Source organism: Zeugodacus cucurbitae, chromosome 2 (genome assembly GCF_028554725.1).
Source record: "Zeugodacus cucurbitae isolate PBARC_wt_2022May chromosome 2, idZeuCucr1.2, whole genome shotgun sequence".
Classification (NCBI taxonomy): domain Eukaryota; kingdom Metazoa; phylum Arthropoda; class Insecta; order Diptera; family Tephritidae; genus Zeugodacus; species Zeugodacus cucurbitae.
Window position 1 is genome coordinate 12,331,372 of NC_071667.1, and position 12,366 is coordinate 12,343,737.

Consider the following 12,366-nt stretch of genomic DNA (forward strand, 5'->3'; position numbering starts at 1 on the left):
GTTCTTCTTGACTGGAACTTTTGAATTGGCAATAGAAGCTAAATTTCATACAAATTTCCTTCCTTTTATGTGGATTATGGTGATTCGAGTTAGGGAAGTTCAAGTGTACTCAGATTACTTTTGACTACAATTCAACTTTAACTCAGAGGATACTGATATTTAGACCTTTTCTGCAGGTGTCTCAATCTTAATCTATGTATATTTCCCTTAGTAGTTGTTATTGTTTTGTCAGCTTGAAATATTTCCTAAATGGCTTTTGGAAATGAAGTCAAGGTGATATTCATATGTAGACCGGATATAAATCTTGATTCTTTCTAATTGTGTAGACACATCCGTTTTGAGAACAGTTGATATTCTCTCTCAAGAGTTTGCAAAAAAGGTACATCTATTAAAAGAATTAGTATTGTGATCTTACCTATCGATTAAGACCAAGTACTCTAACGAGTGCATATATGTACATAGTTATTCCTACAGATATGTATGTATAAGTAAATACTTTATACATCGTTTAGCCCTTCTAAGTCTTCACTAACCATGTAGTTCCGCACCCATGTATTTAGTTGCTGTTGTTGCCATTAATATTAATTAAAATGCATTCCTCGTTGCATGTTGCTGCTTATTGATTTGTTGGCGATACTCGTGCGCGTATGCAACAGACACTTGCTAATATGGTACAACAGCAACAAATAGCTTATGTTATAGGGAAAACAACAATCGTCAAACTAGTTAGTGATACTTGGCAGTTTGTTAGTTGTCAGATTTGCTGAATATGTTGCTGACACTCTGTCATAAATCTAGCGATGTTCATGCATAAGTATGCCCGTAAATACTATCTACACATACACATACGTACATTTCCTGTTTTAAATTAAAATTTCCATTGCCACATTTTTATAGTTATGCATTTTGTAATCGCTTTTCAATACGCTTATGAATTTTTATAGCAATTTTTGCTAACTAAAATACAATTTTATTGTTATTTGTAATATTTGCATTATTATTACGTACATTAATTTCTACGTACTTACGTTTTTATTGTTCTTGTGTTTTTTTTTTACTACCAATCACAGGAATTGGCCGTACGTTGCATACAACGTAACGTTAAAGCGTTTCTCGCCGTTCGTGATTGGCCTTGGTGGCGCCTCTTGGTGCGTGTTACGCCTCTGCTAAATGTCCATCGCACCGAGGAGCAATTGAAATCGGCGAATGATGAATTGGCAATGCTGCGTGCCAAATTGGAGAAAATCGAAAACGATCGCAACGAATTGAAGACTGACAATCAGAAATTGGAAGCGAAGGTGAGTGAAAGAAGTGTTCATGAGTTTCTATTAAGCAATAATCATAAATATATCCAATTATAGATTTATATATATTGTTATACATAGTATACCAATTTTACTCGAGTACTTTAGTTTAGAAATATGCCTTAAGTTTATAAATTCAAATATGCCACGACCTAGGTATCTAGCGAGTCTCTAAATAAGTACATAATAATCATAATTTAGTTAAAATCATCTTAGAACTCAGACCGACGCCATTTCCTCGTCTATAGTGAAAAATATCCGGTTTCTTTTCGATCTACAATTCTTTAGTTGAATTTTTCTCATTTTAATATGAAACCCTCAGACGCTTTTTAAAACTAATAATATCATAGATATTAGGTTAAGTTAGTTATACACACCATATGACCAGTGTTAAATCTGGTTTCCTACTTTTGTATAAGAACGGGTTCAACTATCCATAACACAGCCTCACAAAAAAATTTGTTATGACCTGGGGTCTTACTATGTGTATTATATGTTTTTGGGGCCCCTGAATCCGAACCCCTTCAGATCAAGGTTTTGACATAACCCCAGAAAACAAATACAGCGGACAGCGATTTTTAAAATTCATCGGATTCGCTTGACCTCGCTACTTCGGGGTTTTAGCGGTAACGGTTTTAGGGGTTACGAATCCGGTGTCAGTTTTTCAAAATGCAAAATGGCGGACGCTTTTTTTTCAAAAATTCATTGGAATCTGACGAAACTCGTTAATCTGGGGTTCTCGGGGTTGCTTCTAATCACAAAACAATCCGTTATTTTTTCACAAGTCAAAACGATTTCAGATTAATAAATATTGAAGGAGCTTTTACGAGTATATTACACCCTCATATGCATAACTCTATTGTTGCGACTTGTAGATATGCAGATTCCATACCCCTTAAGCACAATGGAATGCACAAATGCATAAATTTGCACATAATACACCAATTTAATTAATTGTTATTGTTGTCGCTGATAAATATGCTATAAATTCTTTTATTGAAGCAAATGCTTGCACATACAATATACTCGTACACGATAATGAAAATTCCACTTGAGCTATGCGAGAATAACGAAATCATAAATATTGTTGAGCTGTACAAAGAACAATGTGCCAGATAAAAAATTTTATGCATTTAACTGTGTTAAAAATATCTAAATTTTATTTGATTTTTTTTTGGCTTTGTTAATTTTTTTTGCATTTTTTTACAAATGTTTTTTTACAGATTTTTTGTTTACAAGTTATCGCACTTTCAATTTCATTGCGAATGTGTTAAAATTCACGCAATATTTTATTTATTGTTTTTGTTGTCCTGCCAATGCAAATTCTTTTGCGGGTCTTTCACTTTAGGCCATGCTGTTCGCACTTTGTTATGGCGGCTAATCAAAATAAATAAAATATGTGCAAAAATGAGAAAAAAATAAATAAATAAATCCAAATCGAATGAAAAATCTGTGAAACGAACTTGCGGGCATTTGCCACTCTGTTATGATTACAGTTACATACAATTAAATTATTTTGTTTATTAATTCGCTGGCACAAATAATGCATTTTTGCGTTCAAAAATTCCAGATACAATGTCAAAACAAAAATAAAATGAATAAATGACTGCAACAATGTTTTTAATATTTGTTGAATAAAATTCTTTTTAATTTGGCTTTCTAGTTTACATTTGATATTAGTGTTGTTTTGTAATTTCTTAATTATTATTTGGATGTAATTTTTTTTTTTTCAAAATTTTACATTTTATTTTGAATTACATATCTAAAAAAATAAATTTTTAAATTTTTTTTTTTTTTTTATACTCTCGCAACAAATGTTGCTAAAGAGAGTATTATAGTTTTGTTCACATAACGGTTGTTTGTAACACCCAAACCTTAAAGAGTTAGATATAGGGTTATATATACCAAAGTGATCAGGGCGAAGAGTGGAGTTCAAATCCGAATGTCTGTCTGTCCGTCCGTCCGTCTGTGCAAGCTGTAACTTGATTAAAAATTAAGATATCTTGATGAAACTTGGCACACCTATTTCTTATTTCAAAATCGGACCACTGCCACGCCCACAAAATGGCGAAAACCGAAAACACATAAAGGGCCATAACTAAGCCATAAATAAAGCTATGGAAATAAAATTTGGTATGAAGGATCGCACTATGAAGGGGCATATTTGGAGGTAATTTTTTTGGGGAAGTGGGCGTGGCCCCGCCCCCTACTAAGTTTTTTGTACATATCTCGCAAACCAATAGAGCTATATAAACCAAACTTTCTGCAGTCGTTTTTTTAGCCACTTCCTAATACAGTCCAAAAATGAAAGAAATCGGATCATAGTCACGCCCACCTCCCATAAAAAAATTAGGTTGGAAATTGCTAAAAGTGGGTTAACTCACTAACGAAAAACGTCAGAAACACTAAATTTCACATAAGGAATGGCAGATAGAAGCTTCACTCAGATTTTTTTACAAAATGGAAAATGGGCGTGGCGTCGCCCACTTATGGGTCAAAAACCATATCTCCGGAACTACTCGACCGATTTCAATGAAACTTTGTTCGTAATAGTTTCCTTACCACGCCTACTTCCTACATACCAGAACTTTGAAGACAATCTGATTCGTTTACTTTACAATATATAAAGTAAGTACTAGTGAAGATATCGGTGCAGAACTTTGCACAAATACTACGTTTATAGTGTGGCAGCCCCATTCTAAAAATCGCCAAAATTGGACCATATGTTTTCAAGGCCCCATATATCGAACACGAGGACCTCGGTGCTTCTAACCTAATATCATGGTTTCCAACTTTCAATGGACTTTATACAATATATATGACAAATATGTGGGTCAAATTGTATATTATATAATATAAATAAAGTTAAATAAATAAATTGCGAGAGTATAAAATATTCGGTTACACCCGAACTTAGCCCTTCCTTACTTGTTTAATTTTACTTTTAGTTATTATTTCCATAATTATTATTTTTACTGTTATCTAATTACGTACATCTTTTCATATTTAAATATTACCATATTTATTTCTCTTGTCAGTTTAAGAAACTCTAAATTTTCAAAATTTCCGAAAATTGTGCAACAACAGCTGCTCCCTGCTAGTGTCACGACCGATTAAGCTCAATTTGAATTTTATTTTTTTGCTGACCAAATTTTCCATTTTGCTTTTTATTTGTTGTTGTCGTTAATTTTAGCAAAACAGCGCCATAAATCAAATCTTTAAAAAATGTATACTAAATATTATTACTTGACAAATACATACACACTTAAATACTTAGTTTGGAAATTCTGCATTTTAAGGTCTTTAAACACATTGTGCGAACAACCATGAACTAATTTCGAGCAAATGTAAAATAACAATACACATTTGAAATTTAAAAATGTTAATAAATAAGTGTAATTATAATTTTTATTTTCATAAAAAAATTCTAATATATAGAAAACTAAAACAAATACATAATAGCATAGCATAAACATTTTTAATTAAGCGTCCGAACAAACTATATTTACCAAGCAATCATTAACGCCATCTGGTTGTTCGGACAGGTATTTGAATGTGAAACACTTTACTATAATTTGCTGAAATTAAATATAAACCGAAAAAAGTTTTTTTTACTATAATTTTATATTAAAAGAAGAATTGTTCATAATAACACTATAAAGTTGTTATCTATGATTAGATCATACTAAAAAGAGCAACGTTGCATAATGAAGTATGTATATGTGGAGATCAATTTGGGTAGGATACCCTAAATAATCGATATAATGATATTGGAGATCTTAACTATTAACAGGATAGTCGTTCGTTCATTAATATGGTAAATATTATCTGTATAGTTATAGTGGTCGGATTTCAAGGTGACTGGGGTATTCGATACTGTTCAGATCTAATTTTTCTATGAATTTTCTCAAACTTATTTACCATAATAAAGCACACGTTATTTAAAGTTGCTTTTATTTAAATTTTATCGGAAATACCTATATTATCATATATTTTCTAAAATCGATCGATCTATATCCTAATCGATCTTTGACCTTTCAATAATTTACTTAATATATAATCATTAAGTAACATTACTAAGATATTATTATTAAATTAAAACAGAAATAAACACCCACTAAAATTATAACATCTCTCAGCATTTCCTCTTCATATACCGCTTATAACTAATTTGGTTTAGCAGCCAACAATTAAATAGATAAAATAAGTTAAACGTCGAATTTCCGCTGACGCCAATAATCGCTGAATTTTACGAACTTACATGCATTGCCAAAAATCGAACGAGTAAATCACTCGATCACATACGCACACTCGTACGCACTCGTTCGATGCTCTATCGGTCAGCATTAGAAAGGCCAACTAAAAATACGCATCCATAGACATGCCACAGTGACAGCACATATTTCAAATACAATTCTATTCGTGAAATAAAAAAAGGATGCACAAGTATTTATGGCTCGTATTTATCGAATGAGTCAAAGCGATCGCTGAACATACGACATACATACATACATATATTGACGTAAAACGCCTTTGTACTCGTGAATTCCCAAACAACTTGTTGGAAGATAGACAATGCTAAATCGGTGGTATGCGTATAAAAATCAATTAAAAGTCTAAGAACTGAAATAATTAAAAATAAACATATTAATCGCGTGGAAATTAAATATAGATTAAAAGAAATGTGTATAAAATATTTGGAAAATATGAGGGTCTTTTTCTCTTTTTTATAAAACATTTTATATACAAATGTCTGAGAATATGTTAAAGCAACTTAAGTAGACTCTTAAGTAGGCTGTTTTAATAACCGGTAATGGTTTTTATCTTAATCTATATACCTTAGAAACGATGTCTTCCGAATACGAATAAGTTCTTATTTTTTTTTACTAAATTGAGCTATTTTAGCACATTCATTGGTGTAATTTCGCAAGATTGCATTCATTTTGAAATTTCACAGCTGTTACGTTATCAAAATAAATAGAAATGCCATAATGAATAACAATTGTTTAAATCATATTTTAATGTGCGTTTGTTTATGTTTCTTGATTTCAATGAGTTAATTATCATTAATAGGCCCATCTGTCAAAAATATGTTTGTACTCATGGTATTTTATATACCTGATTATTTGAGGTTTAAGGACAGATCGAACTTCCCAGATTTTGGGATCATCTGTTCATTGTCTTCTTTCTTGTCCTCCCGAAGTATTTAAGGTTGGTTTAAATTACTGACTTCATCCAATGGTTTGAGTTAGATAAAACTCACCATAATTTTGTTTTCTCTAATATTGATTACCTAAGTTTATTAGTATTACGCGATCACCTTTCCGGAAAGTTTTATCATTGCTAATTTTACGAATTGTCTTAAAGTTACATACCACCACTCTGTATCCAATACAAATTTACACCATCACATTTCTTCTTAATTAAGACTCTTCCTGTTTATCTATGCAATTTGCACAGGCATCCGATTGTTTGCAAAGTTTCCTTTCGATTTTGTTTTTTTCTTCTCAATTATTTTCTTTTACATTTGTTTGGCGTTTCACTTAGCACGGATATCATAAATTAATGTAATTTTCTATTGTATTTACAAAAAACACTAATTTTACTTTCGACAAGTTTACACTTTCATTTCGGCGATTTTAAAATTATTTACATTTCATGTTGACCAATACAATATGCCTTGGCGTGTATTCTCTGCGCATTTCGTAATCGTTGGGTAAATATATATATTTTTTCTTATATACCATACAAGTAAATGAAATAATAGTGGAAAAAGTAAGAAGAAATAGGTGTGACAGATTTTTGTTTTCTAATTCAAGAATTCAAAGGAGGAAGAATGGAGAAGGTTATGTATTTGGGATAATTCACAATTATTTCTTTAGACATGCATTCGTTTATCATATTCCCCAAATGTGACAACTCTCATAAAAAACATGCCCTAAGGAATATTGTTTAAGCTCCTTAATCTGAGAATCACTTGATTATATTGTCATTTATATACAATTTTTTTCCAATCGTAATCCATCTTAAACCTTTTGTGTAGTGTTTTACATAACATTTTGAGTCAGTTGACAATCTAACTAAGTTTCGAACTTTTAATTGTTTGAATTATCAAGAAATCGAAAAATATATTTTCAAATCAATTTAATATTCAGAACAAGGCGAGAATTCACTGCAAACAGGTTACTGGCAACCAGTGTCATATACATACAGTATAATCATATAAACTGTCAAGATTGTCAGATCTTAATTATCGGCCACTATTAAATGTTGTGCAACATTTCGTAACAAATTAAAGATAAACCTTTACCACATAAATATTTATATGAATGTACATGCATAGTTGTGTCTTATACAATATGAGAATATATTACAATTTCTGTATTCTATTTGACTTTTTAATTCTAAAAATACGCCACTCACGTTCGCCATATCGTATTGCCTTGAGTGTTTTATTTTTTACTTCAGACCCAAGAAGATCGCCAAACAGCTGTTTTCTGTTTTTGTCTTATTCTGCCCGGGTGTACAACTGTCTACAATTTCTTGTTGTTTCTTGGCTCTTAGAAGTGCACTTATGTTTTCAAAATTTTCTTTTCTTGATTTTTTTTATTGTATTAGTATACTAAGTGCATATTTTTTGTTGTTTTGTGAGATTAGAATGCATTGGCAACTCTAATATAGATCAATGTCAAAATATTTTTGTACAAATGTACCTATGTTGTGTAGGCGTTATACCGCAATATTGTATAATAAAGCATAGTTTTTATATGGGAAAGTCTTGCATGTTTCCTTGATTCAAGCAAAGATACCTTTTGTAGTTATTATAAACTTTATAGTTATATTAAATTAGAGGTGAACTAATACTAATTTGAAGGAGCTCGTCTCAAGAGTGCTGCCCCAAAGAAATGTAATTTTATATGTTTTTATACTCTCGCAACCTGTTGCACAGAGTATAATAGTTTTGAATAGTTTAGTTTAGAAATATAAGAGTTAGATATGGGGTTATATATACATAAATGATCAGGATGACGAGTAGATTTGATGTCTGTTCGTCTGTTCGTCCGTCTGTCCGTCTGTCCGTCTGTCCGTGCAAGCGATAACTTGAGTAAAAATTAAGATATTTTAATGAAACTTGGAACACATGTTCCTTGGCACCCTGAGGAGGTTGCTTTCGAAAATGGGCAAAATCGGTCCACTGCCACGCCCACAAAATGGAGGAAACCGAAAACCTATACAGTGTCATAACTAAGCCATAATAAAAGTTATGAAAATGAAATTTGGAACATAAGATCCCATTAGGGAGGGGCACATTTGGATGTAATTTTTTTGGAAAAGTGGGCGTGACCCCGCCCCCAAATAGGTTTTTTGTATATAACTCACAAACCAATAAAGCTATATAAGCCAAACTTTCTGCAGTCGTTTCTTTTAGCCATTTCCTTATACAGTCCAAAAATCAACCAAAAAGATCATAACCACGCCCACCTCCCATACAAAAGTTAGGTTGAAAATTACTAAAAGTGGGTTAACTCCCTAACGAAAAACGTCAGAAACACCAAATTTTACATAAGAAATGGCAGAAGGAAGCTGCACTGAGATTTTTTTACAAAATGGAAAATGGGCGTGGCGTCGCCCACTTATGGGTCAAAAACCATATCTCAAGAACTATTCGACCGATTTCAATGAAATTCGGTATATAACACTTTCTTGACACCCTGACGATACGGGTGGAATATGGGCGAAATCGATTCACAACTACGTCTACTTCCCATATAACTCAATTTTGAATCCTTCTGATTCGTTCACTTTATAATGTATACATAAGGAAGGGATAAAGATAGCGAAATAAAATTTTACACAAATACTGTATTTGAGCTGTGACATCACTTGTGGAAAAATTGTCAAAATCGAACCATGACTTTTCAAGGCCCCTGATATCGAACAAGAAGAACTCAGTGCCTAAGGTTAATTTTTCACCGAAAATATAGGTAAATCCCTCAGATATTTTAATGTAATTCATTCCCTCTGAATTTTTTTCTTATAACAGTTTCTCTCTGTACCTGAAATGGTAAAAATCGGGTCATAACTTCCCCCAGATCCCACATACCTAATTATAAGTAATATTAAATTAAGTGAGTCTTCAATACAATGTAACTTGGTGGTGAAAACGAGTGAAATCGGTTTAGGAATTACCTCAGTCCCCATATACTATTTATTATGATTTTCGTTATTCTATTGAACTTTATACCAAATATATGGGTCGACTTGTGTTATCTTTATAAAATTACATCAATAAATTGCGAGAGTATAAAATGTTCGATTACACCCGAACTTAGCCCTTCCTTACTTGTTTATTTCTATATTTTTTCAACCTCTCATTCGGAAAGAAAAAGCGATGGTTTCTATGGACTTTATGGTCTTCGGAAGCCACACCTGCAGGATTTTAACCGTATAACCCATCCAGGGTCCAAAATTGTGTAGTATAACCAATAACAGCATATTAATATGTCATAAAACACTTTTGGACTAGTTTGTTCAATGCTGAAAGCTGATGAAATGTGACGATTGACCGAAAACAAAATATTAAAATTCACCGTTAATTAAGTGACCAATTAAATATCGGAATTCTGTCCTAAAAAATATACTCGAAAATTGCCAAAAAAAATGCATACGAGTGACAGATCTTGTTCGTTGAAGTAAACTGTTAAACTTAACTGTTCTGTAAATGATTATTTTAATGACTATTTAATCTTGTTGTAATTTGTTTTTTTATATTTGACGTGGTCTGCACAATACTATAAAATGAAAAGCTTTAGATCCTTCCATCTTAACTCGAGTGGCTACTTCTACGATAGTTTTTTACTCTTAAAAATTCATAATACTTTCATAAAAAAATAATTATCGTTCAATCGATTTTCATAAATCACCTTTCCACATTGTGCTCGCATTCGCCTGAAATTGCATTGCGGCTAAAGGAATAAACGTACTCTGCAAAATAAACAAAATTTTAGCACACAAAAAAACACTAAATAAAAATCGTTCGCAGTTCAAACAAATTTTTGCCTGACGCACTTTCACAATGAAGTAGTCCCAAACAACCTATATATGTATACGAGTATGAGCACCCGGCTTAGTAGCCACGCACCGGATCTGCTCAATCTCAGACGCACAGTGTCGAGCATTTGGCCAAAGTTTTGAAGATCAAAATTTATTATTACAATAAACAAGTAGAGAAGTGTGCAAACGCATACAGACATATTGTTTTTTGCTCGATTTTTAAAAATTGGTGCTACTGGGGCAGCCAAATAAACAAATTGAGTGGCAGTTTGGACAGGCAAAAACAAGAAGTCATTTGCGGCATAACTGTATGGAAGATGTACGTATTTACATATTTGTGGCGCAAAGTAAGCCATAGCCCCAGAATAGTAGCGAATTAGTGCGAAAATCGGTTAAATGCACGCTGCAGGCCGCTTGGCCCAGCGACCCAACAAATCGATCGTTTGAAAATTCGCTGTGAGAGTCAAAGAACACTAAACGCTTCAGGCGAATTCGTTTGCTTGTTGCGTCTGCGTTTAGTGCGTCTAATTGTGGCCACCGGCAAAACAACGCAGCGACCGCGGCAGGAAATAGGCGATGGAAAAGCAAAGCATTCGCAAAATATGTTTAATTTCTTGGCGTTTTGTTGTTGTTTGTCTTACTTTTGTCGAATTTATTTTCGCAACGCTTTGGCATACTCACGAACCGTTAGTTGAGAAGCGTTTTTTTTGCCGCGATCTCTAGTCAATTGCGTATGCAATTTTAGTGACGGATATGTTCTGCCAAGCAATTGGCCGGTACCTAGTACATATTAGCTCGGCCAACGAGAATCCAATTGCCTGCCAAAAAATAATCACTGAGCGTTTTGGTGTTTTGTGCTATTCCCAGCGCGCTGTCTGAAAAGTGATCACCAGCGTCCGTCCATCAGCCAGTCGCCGTAGTCAGTCAGTACCGAGTAGCAGTGGCGAACCGAACGCGCAGTGAACCGCTGAGTGCTTGAAATTTTGCATGAATTTCGCCAGCCAGTTTCCGAAATTTTCGAAAATAGCTAACGGTTCGCGCTGAACAGATAGCTAAGCACAACCGTTCACCAGAAAGTGGTCGCGCAACGGTCCGTGTTACTCGAAAATAAATGAAAGAAACGCTGTGCACGGAAATCGGATATTTTTGTAGCATAATTTTGAAAAAAAAAACCTTGGAATAGTGTAACAGAATTGTATTGAAAAAGTGGGAATAGTTTTTATGAATATCACACAATATTTTTGTTTCATTATTGTTTGCGCTTTTTCATACATGATAACACAAAACTGAAGTGCATGACAAATTGAATGTGTGCAGATGAATATTTAAATTGAGAAAAATCCAACAACTGCCAACGAAAATTAAAGTCGTCAAGTGAAGAACAGAAAATACAATCAAATTGAGCACAAAATATAATTTTTAAATATTAAAATATTTTAAATTACACAAGAATGAAAAAATAAATAAAATTAAAGAAACTAGAAAAATAAAAAAAATAGAATAAAATTATATGAATAAAGTAATATATAATAAATTTAATCGAAAGAAAAAATATATTAAATAAAATAAAAATTATAAAATAAAATAGAATTATTACAAAAAAACAAAGAAAAAAATATAAAATATAATCCAATTGGAATAAAAAATCGTTGAGAATAAAAATAAATTAAAGAATAAATAAGTAAAGTACATTCATACAAAAATTAGATAACAAAAGAAAATAATATTTAAAACGAAAATCAAAATATAAATAAATAAAAAAGTAATTTCAAAATATATAATATTAATTACTATATTATTAATAGTTTTATATTTCAATAGTAATTAAATATAATAATAATTCATGAAAATAAATTTAATTGATTTTAGTTTTTATTGAAGCTAAAATAGAAGTTTAAATAAAAACAATTAAACTATGGAAATTATACACAAATATTTGAATTTGCTTTAAGAATTTAAAGCCTTTTTAACTGAAATAAATTTAAAGGAAAGTAATGAAATGACAAGC

The 12,366-nt window shown here is 32.0% G+C and overlaps 1 protein-coding gene and 1 long non-coding RNA gene across 10 annotated transcripts in view; one reads left to right on the forward strand and one right to left on the reverse strand.

Moving 5' to 3' along the window:
• LOC105212274 (unconventional myosin-XVIIIa) overlaps window positions 1–12,366 on the forward strand; it is a 115,361-nt gene that overhangs the window by 80,910 nt on the left and 22,085 nt on the right. For 4 of the 9 annotated variants that reach the window (XR_008470050.1, XM_011184151.3, XM_011184153.3 and 1 more), the window contains one exon: window positions 1,071–1,298. Coding sequence is in view for 3 of the 9 variants with exons in the window: in XM_011184151.3 (XP_011182453.1) it covers window positions 1,071–1,298 (228 nt within the window). In the remaining 6 variants the exon portion in view is untranslated. Of the gene's footprint in view, window positions 1–1,070; window positions 1,299–11,222; window positions 11,565–12,366 lie in introns of those variants that run through there. The other 5 variants (XM_054225716.1, XM_054225717.1, XM_054225718.1 and 2 more) reach the window with 3 other exon arrangements.
• On the reverse strand, window positions 2,335–6,787 carry LOC128919931 (uncharacterized). The gene is made up of 3 exons (XR_008470051.1): window positions 6,680–6,787; window positions 4,814–4,882; window positions 2,335–2,681 (listed from the first exon to the last, which is right to left on the reverse strand). It is a non-coding gene; the product is annotated as an uncharacterized LOC128919931 (long non-coding RNA).